The sequence below is a fragment of the Lucilia cuprina genome, chromosome 3, assembly GCF_022045245.1.
Source record: "Lucilia cuprina isolate Lc7/37 chromosome 3, ASM2204524v1, whole genome shotgun sequence".
In the NCBI taxonomy this organism is placed as follows: Eukaryota; Metazoa; Arthropoda; class Insecta; order Diptera; family Calliphoridae; genus Lucilia; species Lucilia cuprina.
In genome coordinates this window covers 23,703,409-23,721,962 of record NC_060951.1, presented here as the reverse complement: position 1 = coordinate 23,721,962, position 18,554 = coordinate 23,703,409, and the positions used below count along the sequence as shown (strand labels likewise).

Below are 18,554 nucleotides of genomic sequence, written 5' to 3'. Positions count from 1 at the left end.
CGAAAGTTTTGTTTTATAAAATAAAAACTTACCTCCTTCTTCGTTTTTAAGGAAGCTTTGTACAAGAGAGGGCAAAGGTACTTATCGGTGAATCTCTGGAGCACCGTCGCATTGTGAGGAGTATTCCACTGTTCTATAGATATAGTATCTATTAAATGTGTTCCTCTGAAATTAGTGAACTCGTTTCCGATATCCATATATTTTTACGTAGCACACGACTGTCTTCAAGAACACACGCATTTGTCATCGATTGGCCAGTGGACCGCACAACACATTACAGGGAAAATTCATTCTTCAGTGGAACTGTTCGTATGTGGAACAAACTTCCTGCAGAAGAATTCCCCTCCACTTTCGATGTGAAAAGGTTTAAATCAAATGTCCATAGACACTACTTCCTCTATCCCCCCTCCAACAACCTATTTTTCTAGTTCCAGCACATTTTTGTATAGAAAATATTTAATAAATTTCTTTTTAGAGAGATTTTTTAATTAATCTCCAAATATTCTTCAAAAGTAATTTTTTTGGAAACTTCCTTTTTATAGAATATTTTCAATGAAATACATTTTTGTGGAATATTTTTGCTTCTTCTTTTATGTAAATTTTCTAAGATTTTTGATAAATGCAATTTTTAAAATATTTTCTAAAAATTTTATTTTATATGTAATTTTCGATAGGTTTCATTTTTTGTAAAAAAAAATGTTTGATAAATTCTCTTAATTTTTTATATGACACGGTCTATAAATTTCCTTTTTGTATAAAATTTTCCTAAAATCTTGTTTATATGAATTTTTGATAAAGTTTCTTTTTTATAAAAAAAAAATATTGGTAAATTTCCTTTTTTTTAAAAAATTTCTGAATTTTATTTTTTTGGGAATTTTTTTATAATTTCTTATTTTTTAGGAAGTTTTTGACAATTATATGAAACTATTGATAAATTTTCTTTTCATAGCAATTATACAAAGTGATTCATAAATTTCCTTTTTCTATAAAATATTCGATTGAAGGAATTATATGAAGTTTTGTAAAAGTGACCTTTTTTGTAGAAAATTTTCAATAAATTTTCTTTTTTATGAAGTTGTTGATAAATTTCTCTTTTTGGAATATCTAAAAAATGTTCTTTTCTACAAGAAAAAAATTTTGAAAAATTTACCTTATAGAATTTTTGATATATTTTCCAAAAATTTCCTTTTTATGCGTAATTTTCGACAAAGTTCCTTTTAATATGATATTTTTCCTTTTTTTTTTTTTGTAAATTTTCTTTTTTTAAAGGAATTTTTTTATACATTTCCTTTTATAGCAACATTTTTTGAAATTTCTCTATTGTATCAAATTTTTTCTCAAATTTCCATTTTATAGAAAATTTTCTGTAAATTTATTTTCTATTTAAAAAAGAAATTCTAAACATATTTTTATATATAAAATGGCAAATTTATGCGAATTTATAGGAAACTTTGAGAAAATTAAGTTTTCTAGGATTTTTTAAATCTCCTTTTTATGGAAAATTCTCCATTAATTTTATAGAAAATTTTTTGTTATTCTTCTCGAATAAGTGTTTAATCCAAACAAAATTTTATCAGCATTGTAATTATTGTTAATAATTAAATAAATGTATACTTTTGTATTAATATTTTTAAATAAAAACATTACACAAGTGAATCAACAAACAACAAAAAAATTGTGAATAATTAATAACTATAAACGTTTAATAGCAAAAAATTTGCATATTAAATTATATTAATATAATTTTTTTTAAACACAATAAAACAATTTACACCATAAAATCCAAATAATAAGCACAAGGGGAAATTAATAAAATACTAGGTTTTTAATACAAAATATATGATTTATAATTTAAGCATATAGTATTGTTTATTTGTTTGCCTTAATAAACAAATATTTAATAAATTATTAATTAAATATTTTAAAAATTAATTTAGTTGTTAAAAAAATATTGTTAAGAAGCAAAAAAAAACAAGAGAAAAACTAATTAATATTAAATTGTTATATTTTTTAACCAAAAACGACTTTAAAATAAAATGTGGTTGTATTGCCCTGAATCAATGTGGTTAAAGACAGACTATTGGAAAAAATACTTTGCCAACCTTCCTTTAGGTTTTATATTTTTGTATTTTAACTCAAAGAAAAACTTCAATATTGAATATATTTATTTATGTATGAATAATACATGCAGTTGCAAACTCCCTATGTAGGAGAACACGCACTCAAACATTAGGATTGACGCGAAAAAATATTGTCAATATTTAAATATAACTGAGCAATAACAAAATTATTAGAATTTAATTGTTATAATTTTGAGAAATATCAAAACAATAATGTCCTTTGTTTTCTTTCAATATTTAGATACTTAGTATTTTTGGTACCATCCTAATTTTGTAATATGTTTATACATATGTATGTATGTAAATATGCAATGTATTGAAGTAGTTTATGTTCTTTGCAAAAGTTTTAACTGTATTCACTGATCCATCCATTCAATTGTACATTTATTCACCAACCAAAACCAAAAGCTGTCAATTTAAAGAAAAATGTAAAACAGCAAATAATAGAAAGATAGATTGGTAGTTGAAAAACAAGCGGATGCCAATGGGAGTGGTTTTAATAGTGGAACTTTGAAAAATCATATGAATTTTGTAGGATTTCTTGGATATTTAACATTTAAAACTACGAAATCACATACAACAAAGTTAATCGCAGATTTTTACTCAAAACGTCTTTTTACTTTTAAAGCTTGATTTTAAATCTTTTTATTGAAAAAATTTTATATAAAATAAATTTAATAAGTATACACAGTAAACACTTTTATTACCTTGTAAGAAGTTAGAATGCGAAAATTTAATAATACAATAACATTTTAAGTCATTATTTTAAAACGATGGTGTCATTGGAGGCAAGTACTTACCACAAACGATTACAAGTAATTGGAAAAGTTGTCGTTGTAAATCACATGAATAAACACATACAGCATCTGTATCTTCACTGGGAAGATGACAAATGAATTAGAAAGCATTTATATAACACATTATTAGTAAGACCTTATTTGAGTACTTCTATGTATTCCAGATCCTATATAGTAGTAGTCATTGAAAAGTATGTTGTTATATAAGTAATTACAATTGAAATTCATTACCCAGTTTTTGCTGGGTATGAAAACTTCTTTAAAATATTTTTATAAAAAATTTCATAATTAAAAGAAACTTTTTATAAACGGATTTTTATCGAAAATTCTATAAAATGTAACAAAATCAAAATTATACAATATAAAGACCAAAAGGGTAAATTAAAAAAATTGCCATTTAATGGTGTTTTATTAAAAATTTATGGATAATTATCTTAAAAAAAATAAATATATCAAAAATCTTAAGAAAAGAGTAATTTATAAATAATTAACCCCCTCATTTAATAAATAGAAACTTTGGTTAACGTAAAATATGTGTATAATGAATAGTGGAACATTCTAAAATTTTTTTTATCAAAAATCCTGATGAATGTAGGAAAATTTCCTATGAAAAGAAAATTTATCAAAAATGGAAAAAGGGAACTTTCATAACAATCTGAAAAATACTTTTCTCAAAATTAAATAAAAAAACTTTTTAACAATCAAAAATTTTCATAAAAGAAAATTTATCAAAATCTTCCCACAAAAACGAAATTTATGAAAATGTTGTTTAAAACTATAAGTTATGAAAAAAATCTTTAGAAAAAGATAATAACAAATATATAAAAAATCCCTAATAAAGATATTTTTCAAAAATTAAATTTCAGTTTATGAATTAGCAAAAAATACCAAAAAAGGTAAATTTATAAAAATTTCAGTTTATGAATTAGCAAAAAATACCAAAAAATGTAAATTTATAAAAAAAGTTCTATTAAAATAGAATTTATGGAAAATCTCTCTTAAAAAAATATTAAAAATTTCTAGAAAAGGAGAGTTTTAAAAAAATTATTTATGAAAATTTGTTTAAATAAGAAAATTTTGCAAGCCAAATATTACAAGAAAGAAAATTTACTATAAAATCCTATAAGGATGATGAAAAAATTCTTATAAAAATCAGAATTAAAAGAAATCTTTTGCAAGGTAAATTATCAAAAATATTCCATAAAAAAGTTGTGAATAAAAGGAATCGAAATTAATATAAATTTGTCGAAATTAAAGGAAAATTTACCATAATAGTTAATGTGTATTTTAAAAATTTATCGAAAATATGCAATAGAAGAAGAGATATTAATCGACAATTTCCTATTAACGAAATATAACAAACAATTTTCTCATTAAATAGAAATTTGTGGCAAAATTCCGTAGGAGAAGAAAATTTTTCGAAATTTTACATAAACATTATCTCCTTAAAAGAAAATATATATATTTTCTAATTAAAACTTCTGAAAATATTTTACGTTTTTTTTTCAAAATCTCTAAAAAAAATCTCCCAAAAAAGCCAATTTAAAACAATTTTATTTATTTTATCTTTATAACTAAAAAAAGGTATGCCAATTTTCTCCCTCATTATCTCTATTCCTTCAACTTTATATACTAAAATCTTTTTTGTTATAATGATGATAGCGATTGTTATACAACATTTTCTTATTTCTCTGTTTATTTTCCGGACGTATATTTTCTTTCATTTATAAGTTATCCCTGCATTTTATTTTCCGTTTTGTTGATATAAAACATTGCCATTGGGCAATACGGATGGAGTTTTAATGGTTTTCTAATGACTTCTTTACTGGTTCATGCAAAAATAAATAGTTGTAATAATAGTTGGAATAGAAAAAAATGTGTCGCAGAAAAATAGACAATAAACTAAATTTATGGTAATAAATATGATTTAGTTGAGAGAATTGTGTAATAAAGCTAAATAAATAGTATATTGAAATATTTTCAAAGACAAATAGAATAGATAAGAAAATATGTGTTACTTCCACCAATATCATTTAAGGGCTTTTTTTGTTAAATTTAAAGATTCTCTTAGTGCCGGTTCACACAGGGAAATCTTTTTTGAAACTTTTTATTATGTATGTAAGAGAAAAAGATGGTTGATATTGCTTTCTCTTTCCCTCACGCACAAAAATCAAAAGTTTCCCAAAAAAAAGTTTCCCTGTGTGAAACGGCAGTTAAAAGATTGTTTTAACAAAAATAATTGGATTTTTTTGTTGATTCCATCTTTCTTTCTTTAAAAAAAGAGTTTTAACCTAATTACCAAAATTGAGTACTATGTGTCAATGTTAATTTAATTAATTAACAACAAAATAGTTTTACATTCAACCAAATTATTTTTTTACAGTTTTTTTTTTAACTTAATCATGAAAATCCTTTTGACAAATTGTCTACATTGATTAATTAAAAATAACGCTATTTTATATACAAAAAACGTGTTTGCTTCAAATGTCATAATATACATTTATAAAATGTTGAATAATGATTCTGCTGTATTTGTTTATACAGGACTGTAGCATATGCGGCCCCTTCAATTAAGCTGGCATAACTTTGATGTTCTTTTTGAATAAATATTTATTCTTAAACATGATTTAATTAAAATTTACAATTTTCTTTTCATAAAGGAATTTGACACACATACATATATTTAGCCTAATTTGTGTGTTTATGTTCTCTTATACCTCCCAGCAATTCGACAAAGATGTATCCGAAAAATACAAAGATTTTTACTAACATCTACCACCTGGTTGGCTTTAATTTTTCTTTCGTCACGGATGTAGTCTTTCTAAAAGAGGATTAAGATAATCATCACTTAAGTGTCCCCTTTGTAAGCAAGAGAGTGGACACTTAACAACATACTTAGACTTTGTGTCTGTTTATTCTTAATATATGGGGTGACAACCAAATTGCTAGTCACCTGGACAGTCGGTGGTTAAGTGATAGATTCAATAGGTAAATCGGGATTACTCTATGAGTAAATCATAAATTTCTATAGAGCTACAGCATAAGTCGCTCTAACGACTGACAGTGAATAACATTTGGAGAATTTTCATATTAAAGTATAAGGACATTGTAACACTATTTGTTAAATGCGTCTGTCTGTCAAATAATTTTTGTGAGAGTTTTTATAACTTCGAAATAAAAATCTCTATTGGTTCTTTTTCATTCCATTTAAAAAATGAATTTTTTATTTACTAAAAAGTTATGGATTTAAAATGTTTAAAAATTTTTCAAATATACAATAATGAAGGGTATATATAATTCGGCTTATTTATTGTTTACAACCACGTTTTGTCATATTAGTTTCTTTTTTGAATATAAGTAATACCTAAATTAATGCAACATACAATATTCTATTCGCTCTGCTACAAATGTGATACAACATCAAAAACAAAACATAAAATGGAGTATCAAGTTTCCAGAAAATGTGTTTGTTAACAAACTCATCACTTTTGTCATAATGAGCGAATGAGTGAATAAAAAAGAAATAAGGAAAAAAATATATATTAAATTAGACCCTAAAGACAAATTAAAACAAGTATACCTTTGTGTACGATATGCTGTGTAAAACAAATGTTGATGCTATGAGTACAAATGAGATAGGTAGGGTATACACTGCGTATGAGTATTATTTAAGCAGATTAATACGTATACGTTAGGTAAATTTTTGAAAAATAAAAAAAAATATTTGTTTAAAGCTGAAAAAATTATATTATTTTAAATGCACAATTTGAATTAAATTAAAAGATATTAAATAAACTGTTTTTAATTTGTTATAAATGTTCATTAGTTTTCATAAGTAAATTTCATTTATTTCATATTAATAATGTTATAATTTGAAAAATTATATCAAAATACTGTTTATTGAGTTTGTCGCAGTTAAACGATTTGATAAAGAAAATAAAACGAAATTTTATTTAAAAATTCTGTTTAATTTTAATGAATAAATTGTGAAATTAGGGTGGTCCTAAGAAGTTGCTGATATTCCCTCCGAAAAGTAAAGTATGATTCTATTTTTCAAAATTTGTGTTCTGACGTCATGGTTTGGTGCGCTGGATCAAAGGATAAAAATAATATATATAACATATTGGTTCCATAAGAAAGCTCCTTGATCAGGCGCAGATCCACGGGGGACATTTGAACACCGAAACTGAGAATATTTCATACAAAATATAAAAATGGGAAAAAAGAAATGAAGTATATATTAAAAAAAAACGCTGGAGCTGGATCTCCTGCTGTCCTTGAGAGACACTTTCCATAGCATATCTGAAATGTTTGTGTAACAGCAACTGCAACTGCATTATTCTACTATTATTTTGAATTTACTACTACTTTACCTGCCATATAAATTTCATATTCAAACAAAATAAATTGCCTTTTATTTAAATAATAATGAATCCATCTGTCGCAATGATAATTTCCAACGTTTATATAAATCATTTTTATTATGACATTTTTTTTTTAATAAAATTACAACATTTGGAAATATAAAAATGCCGCAACTACATTGTCACTACACTACTAATATTAATGTTTTTACAACAAAGAACAAAAAACACACAAATACATGTGTATAAATATTTTAATAATAATTTATAAACAATAGTGTTGCTTCGAACAAAAGTTCTAAAGGGTTTTCAAACAATTGTGAAATTACTTCACATTGAGACCCAACTTCATAACTCAAGTAAAGGGTTGTTTGGTTTCTTTAAAAAAAATAATTGAAGGGCTTATAGCAGTTAGTTAACTAATAAAAAGTCTTTGTTTATTTTGCCACAAAAATTAAATACTGAAAAACTGTAGCTTATTTAAAAGATCCTCCTAATAAAAATATTTATTTTTATTTTACAAACAAATACCACAAATAACATATAATATAAACAATAGCAATAACAACAATTTATGGATAAATATAAAAAAATCATCAATCAACAAAAATAATGATGTCTCATGACACTGATTTTTATTATTTTTTTACATTTTATTTATTATTGCCAGAATTTAACAATAGAATAAATGCAAAAAAAAACATAAATAAAAAGAACAAAAATGTGTCCTTAGAGAATAAGAAACAAACAAAAAAACTGCAACAAATAAAGATAGAAACGAAAACGAATCAAAATATAATTTCCGTTTGACCTACAAAAGTTGTAAACGATGAAGGGAAAATGTTTGTATCATGATGTTTAAAGTCAAAATGGTAAAAATCCATCAAGGAAGAAGTCAAAGACATAGCAGGATTTTCTTAAACAAAAAACCATTACAAAGCAAAAACCGTTAACTTTAAAGACAAACGAAAACAAATTAGATTTTCTCTTAACTTTTATTTAGGTTATAAAGAATCTTATATACCCTTTTACATAATATCAATGTTTGTAATTTTTACATGATTTTTTTCTTTATTGGAAATCAATAACCTCAGAATAAATAAAAAAAAGAAGTGAGAAGGAGAGAAAAAACAAATTCTTCTTTACTGTCCTCGAAAACATAATTCAAAACTACCGCAAAAAAATTAAAGAAAAAGGAAAATAGGAATTACAACAAACTCTCCTTAACAGTACTCTATAACAAGTTTTAAACAAACAAAAGCAAATGATGCCAACCGTTAAAATCAACAATGACATGAAATAATATGAAAACAATAAATCTTTGTTAACGGTAAAGAGCCAAGGTTGCCATTAGCTCACCTCAAAAAAAACAACAACAAGAAGTAAATGAAAAAACCACCAGATATATCCACAAAAAAAGAGTAAATAAACAAAAGCGAAAAAACCTAAATGAGGGAAAATAAATGAAAACAAAACCTTAAACTAGACAATTTCCCGAAATGCTGAAAAAATACAAAACAATATTTTAAAAGGAGGACAAAAATTTTATTTTAGAAAATAACAAAAAAACATATTTTCTAGGAAAAGAACTAAAAGAACTCATTAAAATATTTGTCTTAAGGCGATCTATTGTTAGTTTAACAAAAGGGCACAAAAACTGTATTGTGCACTTAATAGAAATGTATACATTACTAAATAATTACAAAGAACAATTACCCTCATTATAGCAAAAAAAAAATTAGAAATTGTTTAGCTAATGGTTTGCACTTACATAACAACTTACTTTTCAATGACTACTACATATCGTCTGCATTACTTTTACGTAGTATTATAATTATAATAACATATAATCAGAAAAGTAAGCTTTTTAATTATATTTAGCGAACAAGAATAATAGGTCTATATAAAACATAATAACTTTTTAATTGCTTATTTGTAAATACTTATATAAGTAGTGATTTATAAGCGAGCGTAGTAAGTACTTGATTCCAATGCATTCATCGTGTTAAAATAATAAGTTAAAAAGATAATAAATAAATAATGAAAAACGTTTTTAGCTTTTTTAGCTGATTACTTTTCAATGTATGTTTTTGCTGCGTAATTGCTAATCAGGCTTAACCCTTTTTCGCTCCAAAGTCAATTGTAGATTTTTTTAGTAAATGAAATGTTTGAATGATAATACTAAAAAATAAATTATGCTCACAAAGTAAAGAAATGTTATTAAGTTGTATAATTTTCATATATAACTTTTCATAACATAGGTGAATTTTGTTCTTTTAGGTTCTTCTCGATCTTAATTCTTAATATCTAACATAAACAACAAATTTGAAATGACTTTTTTGTCAAAATCCCATTATGCCTCTCTATGTAAATTTCTTAATTTTTTTAACAATAAAAAAATATTAAAGTTAAAGTATTAAATAGAACATCTTTTATATACATATGTACATATCCAACACTTCTTAGCATTATTAAATCCTTCTTTAAAAATTGTCTTTAAATCTCTTCAACAAAAAAGGAATGAAAATATTAAAATTTATGTGATAGACACAAAGAAAGTTATCAGACAATACGCTCCTATGGGGATATAAATTTTTGTTTTATTGTTGACATTTTTTACAGCTTTTATATTGTGGTTTTTATAAAAAACAAAAAACAAAAGTGGGTCTTTTTATTGTTTTATTTTTTTACACTCTACGGTAGAGAATATGTTTAGCTAAGTGTTTGAGTGCCTAATTTTTATACCCTCCAATATATTAGTGGTACAGGGTATAATTTTTAGGTCGACTTAGCTTTGTTCGTATGTCTGTCCGTCCTACCTAATGTAATCAAACTACAGGTCGCAACTTTGAAGATAATTTAATGAAATTTGGAATAAATTATTTCACGTATCAACCAATACAACCTAAAACCTTGTAATCAAACTAATTCAATTTAATTGAATTTTTTGTACACGATCTTCTTTTGTAAGGATCAGTTCATTATTTCAAGTAGTCCCCATATAACTGAACCTCCCGAAATTTGTTGACCTTTTAGTTATTTTTAATATACTCGTATGTCAACAAATCGTGGTACCAGAAAGTTTTATACTTGCGTTGATGACCTTGCCGTTGATGATCGGGCCTCGTTAGCTTTCTTAAAAAAACTCCTTTAGAAAATAAATTATTTGTCCACGATTCGCATAAAAAGACTAAGTTGTGAAGCAAAAGTAAGAATATACGTTTAAGAGTGACAAATTCAACATAAGAAAATTCCAAAATATTTATGATTTGTGCCGTTATAAAGTCTCCAATGTAGAAAAGAACACAGAGTTTCTAAACCTATGTGGCCTCCGGTAGGTTAGGTGGCCACCGGTAGGTTTGTGGTTCTAGTCTGGTAGACCGGAGGTGGTGGGTTCGATTCCCATCCGTGGCACTGGCTAAGGAGCGCACAACAGGCCCAATAGAAGCCTAGGTGTATTTCTTCGGATTTGATATGTATACATCCTCCTTTCAAACTAACTAACTAACTAACTAAACCTATGGATACGATACCAGATTCAAACTGGATATTAACTTTTTTTGGTTTTATTTAAGCCAGAGATATATAAGTTTAGATAAGGTTTGATAGATTTGGTATGAAAGGGGCCATTAACTTTCTATTATACCCATAATGACACAAATTTTACCATTTCATACCCCTTTAAAATTTTACTTTAGTAAGTAATTACTTTTAATTTCGAAATTGTGATTAGTCAAAACAATTTTTTACAAATCAGTAAACTTTTCTCAATTTTAAATTGCGAAGAGTTAAACAAAACATTATTTTTCTCTAAAATTTCATTAATAGCATAATTTGCCTTTGAGAGCTAGAGCAATTTTAAATCTGTCAATCTGAGTTTATTTTTCATTTTCATTGATTTAAAGTTATTTATTTAAAACTCAAATTAAAAATTCAAATACTTTAAATCACAAGCAGTTACAAACATACACATATGTATATTTGTTGTATTTTATATGCTTTCATTTTATGTTTGTATGTGTTTTGTTGTTGTACATTTAACTGTGATTGTTTTGAATTTTTCCCTCTGTTTTTATACTTTTTTTGGTTTTTGTATTTGTTGCTGTTATTCTCGTGGTAGAGTGATTTTTTTTTGTTTTGTTGTCAAAGTTTTTGTTGTTGCTGTTGTATTATTGTATTGTCTGTTATGAGGGCTCCCCAATGATTCAACAGTGGTTGCAATCGTCAACAACAATAATAATAACAGCAGCAGTGAGAAAAACAGCAGCAGTGTGAGTAGGAAACAAACAAAAAAATTGTTGAATGTTATTTGTATTCCACACGGTGTTACACCCTGCAGTTCGGAGTAGATATCTCGAAATAATAATATATGTGGATTACTAATGCACAGTTGACTGGGTAATAGATTAACATTAAGCTAATAACATACTGCTAGATTAATTGCTCTTAATTGCATAACATACTTAGCATGTAACATTTAAAACAAATATTTAAACAAATTGTAAAGTGAATACTCCTTGTCACCTTAAGAAACTGCTGGCAAGCTAAGAGTTCCTTTACATTCATATTTACTACAATACACATGAATTTATATTTGTTGAAGGGATATTTTGTATTGCTTAAAAAGTCATATACATTTACATTTTAATTTATCAAAATATTTAATATATAAGAAACTGACTGCTTTCCAGTAACAGCCTTGCTGTTAAAAAAATCTTAAATTTAAAAAAATATATATTTATTAAAACCTTAAAAAGAATAGAATTAAATTTAAATTTAATTTTAACTTTTGTATTATTAATTGTTTAAATTTTCATTTTTTTTCCATTTCAGGTGGTTTAACTGATGGTGGCCGTATTGGTTTTGGTGATAGTAGCGGTGTTGTACATGGCGGTATTATAAGTTCCATAGCCACACCAAATGTGCCATGTTCTCCGGGACAATTTCGTTGCAATGATGGTAAATGCATTACCTCACTATGGGTGTGTAATTATCAAAAAGATTGCGAGGGTGGTGAAGATGAACAGCAATCATGTCGTAAGTTTCAAACATAAATGTTTGATTAATGTCTTGTAAAACAAACGAAATAAAAAAAAAACTCTTTCACATTTTATTTGTTTTATTCTGCAGCACCCCCTGAATGTGAGCCGGGTCAAATAAATTGCGGCCAATATGTATTTAATAAAACTTATTGTATACCACCGCATTTTCGTTGTGATATGACAGAAGATTGTGAAGACAAATCGGATGAGGCACAGTGCAGTAAGTGTGACTCTTTGTTTATTTTTTATTTTGTTTCATACATAAATCATATTAATTTTTATTTAAAAAGTTTTTAAATAAAAAAGAATCTTGAACATAAGTAATAAATTAAAAATATTTAAGACAAAAATTTTTTTTTTATATAAAATGTTTTGCCAAAAGGTATTTTTAAAACAAAACAAAATTTTGTCATATCTATACCGTGCGAACCAGTGGTCCACCTCTTGAGTTTGGAAATATTTCTTGTTTTTGCAGAGGTGTTGTTATGGTTATGGTTAAATCCAAATCAGGAGGAGATAATGTTGATTTGAAGACTGATAAGAGTGAAATCATTATAATAATGGGAAAAGTTCGGGCATCGCAGATTCTTCCGAATATCGATAATAAGTTGATTTGTACGACTCTTCTCACATACATATACACTCAATAAATGAGATTTGTATAAATACTCCATACTAAACCGAGAGTCCATGAAAAAGAACTTGTCTTCGGCTTATTTGCCTAAAGCATAAAGAACTTTTTTCACAATAAAAGGGGAAAATTTCTTATTCTTGCAAACAACTTGAAATAGTTCAACAAAAAAACCTAAAAGTGTGCTACATATATATGTATATGAAAAATTGTACAAGTGAAGTTCATCGTGCTAAGGGGCGTATAATTAACAATTATTAAAGCAAAATAAACAAAACGCATAGAAGGTTTTCAATAAATAGATATTGACAAAAATACTAAACCATTTTAAATAATTGGACGAGGACTGACTATTATATACAAAAATATCACCTGAGAATTTTTCAAAACTCACAAGGATATTGAGATGAATTATTTCTAACATAGCGCTGCAGGTTCTCTCACAATAAGATCCAAATCGCGAAATTTTTCATTTTCTGTTAAATTTTTACTTTAACAACTAAGTCGCGAGAAAAATATATATTTTCTTTTTTTCTCTCTAAGTTCTCTTTTGCATTTGATATGTAATAAATTTACCAATACTTAATAAAAAAATTAATTAAAGAAAAAGTTTTTCTTTCTCAACTTTAATAACTTTCAACTTAATTCCATTTTCCTTTAAAGTCGCCTTTATTGATTGTGCTTATGGCAAACATATAAAAAGGGGTTAATTTCTTTGGAAATTTATTATTGTTTAATGACTGCAAAAATGTTTTCTTATTACGTGCTGCTCTCAACAACATATAAAGTTTTGTAAAGGTTGTTTGTTTGCTATAAACTTTATTACATTCAATTTTCTTAAAACCTTTAAAGGTGGCAATACTTCTTTTTGTTTATGTGGCTGTCATTTCCAATGAATTCTTATTTAAGAAATACATATTTCATGGTATTAAAAACAACACCCTTATTGCAGTACATTTTGTATTAAGTGCTTAATAAATTTCTTGTTTTATTATTATTTAAAAGTTGTATAAATCGTGTTTTATTTCAATTGTTTTTTTTTTTAAAAAACATGTATTTACAATTAGGACTGTTTTTGATTTAATTTTGTTGCCAAAATTTAACAAGAAAGCTTCATTAGTTACACATTTGTTTACCAAGGAACACATGAGTATGGCATAATTTTAAAACAATTTATCTTAATTTAAAAATAAAACTAACAAAAGATATTTCTATTTTTTTTAATTGTAAAATGTAAATGTCATGTTTCTATCGATAACGACTTAAGTAAAGCTGTTTAAAACTGTTTCTTTGCGATTTTTTTTTAAAACAATCCAATTTAGCTTTTTTCTTGTATTATTCAACAACTTTCCTACTTTTTCTTTCATTACAAATGCAGTCCCTCTAACATGTCTTTAAAATAAGCAAAAGTATGTAAATAATGGTGTTACATTTAAATAACAGCACGTAAAATAAAGTATAACAATTGAAAAACCTTTATCCAAGATTTTTCCAACTGATATTCCTTCTACATTTTACAGTTTTTTAATATTGTATATATATTTTTATTATTTATTCTAAAAAGCTTAAAGCAAAACATGAAGAAATCTTTACATTTGTATACCCTGCATTACTATAGTAGGGATGTATACAGGACCAAAATTTTTGGTCCTGTACTCATCTGAAAGTAAACCAATCGGCTGAGAATCACCGTCCATCTGTATGTCTGTCTGTGTGTTCATTTAAACTTTGTGCGGATTTTAAATGTAAAATTTTGAAATTCCTTTCACCTAAGAACGAAACCATTGAAGATTGTTAAAAATTTGCACAATATTTCATACAGACTCCATACAATCGTACCCCAACATAATCAAAATTTTTTAACATAATCACTGGTGTAGGGTACAATATAGTCGGCCAAGCCGGTGTATAAATGTTTACTTTTTCATAATAAAGAAAGTGGAAAATTTCTTTATTCCTACAAACAACTTCAAATAATTCAACATAAAAGCCTAAAACTATGCTACATATACGCCAAATTATACAAGTAATGCATTACAACGTGCTTAGGGGCGTATAATTAATAATTATTAAAACAAAATAAACAATACGTCTAGAGGGTCTTCAATAAACTTTGAATAATTTATTCAAATTCACATTTTCTATTTAATAATTTTATATCTTAACCGACCAATTCGGTCACTAATTTATTTATAATGTTACAAACAATTTTAAATAAAGTTTATTATTCTAAAGTAAAGTATTTATAGAAACATTAAATATGTATTTCACTCAAGCAAATATTCAAAAGTATTTTACTTTGTTTATTTATTTACTCATGAAATTTACTCGAATAAAATCTTATTATTGTTACAAATTGTTTATGCAAATAAACAGTTATTAAAACATAGACATAAATTTACAAAATATAAATTTCCTTATTTATTTTGATATTTACAAAAATAATATAAAAGAAAATAACACTTGACAGAACTTTATTTATTTACTTAAAGACAGTAGTTTATGTATATATTGCTAGAGAGACACATTTTTTCTTTAAAGACAATATTTCCCCATTTAAGTAAAATCTTATATTGTATTTTGATAGTTTTATCTTAAAATTTGTTTATGTCTTCTTAAAGAGAAAAAAAAAATAACTCCTATAGTTTTACGTTATTCAACCAGATAAGAAGATGAGGCAAAAATAACTACAATATGTATAAAAAAAAGTAATAGCTCACATTAAATTGCTACAATATTGCATGACAATTGTCTTGTTGTTGCTGCTGCTGTTCCTATAAATTTCATTGTTGACAATACGTGTATGTATGTCAGTATACATGAGTATACAGACTGGCATAAAATATTAAAGTCTGCAACAAAGATAAACTTTCAAAGAATATTTTTACAAATACATAATGTTGTGTATATTCATGCAACTATGTAAATAGTATAAGATAAATACAAGACAAACAATAACAACATCAGGAAGATATTGTATGCAATCAATCGTTTAAGTTTGTAGATGTTGACTGCACTGATACATCCATGTGTTTGTAAACTATAAATATTGTTCTTCATGTATGTGTATAAATATGTAGGTAATGTAATGCCTTTACAGAATAGCATAGACTAAGCTTCGACTATTTATCGGTTGGCATTTTATCAAATCAGTTATTTCTTAGTATTTGCTGTTGGTCTGTCTATCAAAACATGTTTCCTTTAACAAGTAGAAATGCGACAGTGTCTATTTGCCCATCACTGCAAACAGTTGTTTATAAATGTATCATAATTTATGTATAATAAGTATTTGTATGTAAACACTAGTCTTAGTAATAGATGAGAGAAAGCATTCTACGGCATGTTGAAATACTAAATCTGTTTAAGCTTTTCTGTAGGAATAGAATAGATAAAAAAAATCTATTGAAAAATACCACCGCTCATTTATGCCTTACACGAAGGTGGGAAATTTTGTACATGATAATACCTGTATTATTATAGATAGCGGAGTTAAGTTTACCAAGTCCGACTGTCTGCCTATTTGTTGAAATCAATTATCTAAAGAGCCTAGACATATTACTTCTGCAATCACTTAAAAAGGGTACTTATAAATTTTTCATTTCGTTTGCTATTTCAAAAATATAAATTCCCGACTCTGGATTCTTATAGACAGAGGAGTCATGACCGTCTGTGTGTGTATAACTTCATTGATATGAAAATGTTTCAAGGAAAGTTTAACAACACACAGCTTTTTATGCGAAAATCAGGAACAATACAATGTTCATACAATTTTATAAATAATTTTTTAAAAAATAAAAAAAATTTAGAAAAATTAATTTAATTTATTTTAAAAACACTTTAATAAAGGGTATATAAGATTCGACATAGCCGAATATAGAACGCTTACTTATACTTCCTCTTTATATTTATTTAATCCTTTCCCAAAGTATCATAAACGTTTTGGCAATACAAGCATCCATATAGGCAAATAATTAAGTAGAAATTTCCATAAGTTTCAATTGTTTTCATTTGTTAGAGTTTAAATAGCGTAATGTATTAAACTCTTAATAAATTTAATATGCATATTAAGAAGTTTATAAATTGTGTATGTGAATACGTTTATATGTATAAATATATATGAATAGAAATTATTATACTCCCCCTATAAGACATACAATACTCAATATATTACTTAATGCCTAGAAATATTCATTAAAGCATTATATTTATTAATAGTCTTTAGCTTTGCAATAAAAATGCCCTAAAGTATGATTTTATGTAAAAACAGTATAATTTCTTAAAATTATAATTATGAGTGTATGAGTGCATTCAAAATACATAACGAAACCCATTTTAAAATTGCATACATTTTATAGTATGTATTTAGTTTTTACATAATTACATACATATGTTTTGCTTAAACAAACATATGTATATAATGTTTGGGTGTGGGTTTTTTTGTCTATGTATGAGTTTTCTCTTTTTTTTCTATAAAGCAAATTATTTTGCATTCTTTGTTGCCTGCTTATGGGCATTATTTTCCAATCACAATAATTTATGATCAAAAGGATATTTAAAATTTTTGTTGCTTGTTTTGTATGGCAAATTTAAATTACATTTGACTTTGTTTGATAATACTATATCACCCTTAATAAAAAATAACATGCCAGTGTCAGAATGATAAATATTTTATATTTTCATAGGTCCAATGGGAAGTTAAATGCAAAAGTCCAAATTTGTTGTGATTTTAAATTAATTTACTTTTAAATTGACTAAAATCTGTTGAATTTATAAAAATTTATTTTAGATGAGATTTTGTGTAGTTAACGTATATTTTGTTATTGTAACAAAAAAAAATACAAGTAAAATTGTAATTCAAACTACTCGCTCTTTATCTGGCTTGATTTCAAACGAAATTTTAACGTTTATGCTTTCCTGTAGAGTTAAAGGTTATGGCTTATTTTCTAGCTACAAGTTTCTTAAACATATTTATTCTTCCAAACACAAATCCATGGAGATAACTCATTTGTCACTCTCTGCTGGTACTATAATACCAACCAACTTATGTTAAAATGTTGCAGCTTGTTATTTTTTTTATTTTTTATTCCAAATATTACTTTTAAACATACAATTTTGGTTACACCCCTAATGTATAGACACTTATACGTTTAAATAAACTCTGAAAATATCCAAACAAGTCTACCATGTTAAAATGTTTTTTTTTAATGTATGTATGTGTTTCATGTCCTGTTTGTTAAGCTGTACATATATTTTCATGTGGTAAAGTAAGTGAAAATGACAAAGCGGTACACTAACAGTAAAGCGGTTGGGGACGAAGTTATTGTGTCAGAGTGAAAGAGAGTTAAGTAAATTTATAATCATTTAGACATATGCCTGTCAATGAGACTATAGGATACAAAAACACATTTTTGAGACAGAAAATTATACTGCATGTAGCTAGTGATATTTGATTTTGACCATCTACTTTATTTACTCTTACACGCACATACTTAAACTTACTATGGAAATGTAAATATATGTACATACACTTTCACACACAAGAGTATGTTAAAACATGGTACATTACATGTTTGGTTTAATGTTTATTATGTTCGATACTT

General features: G+C 25.8%; 1 protein-coding gene across 3 annotated transcripts in view; it reads left to right on the top strand.

Annotated features, from left to right (window-relative positions):
* Window positions 1-18,554, top strand: part of LOC111678598 (low-density lipoprotein receptor-related protein 2) — a 225,643-nt gene that overhangs the window by 181,944 nt on the left and 25,145 nt on the right. For all 3 annotated transcript variants that reach the window (XM_046947221.1, XM_046947220.1, XM_046947222.1), the window contains exons 3-4: window positions 12,115-12,318; window positions 12,412-12,543. In XM_046947221.1, the coding sequence (XP_046803177.1) occupies window positions 12,115-12,318; window positions 12,412-12,543 (336 nt within the window). The remainder of the gene's footprint in view (window positions 1-12,114; window positions 12,319-12,411; window positions 12,544-18,554) is intronic.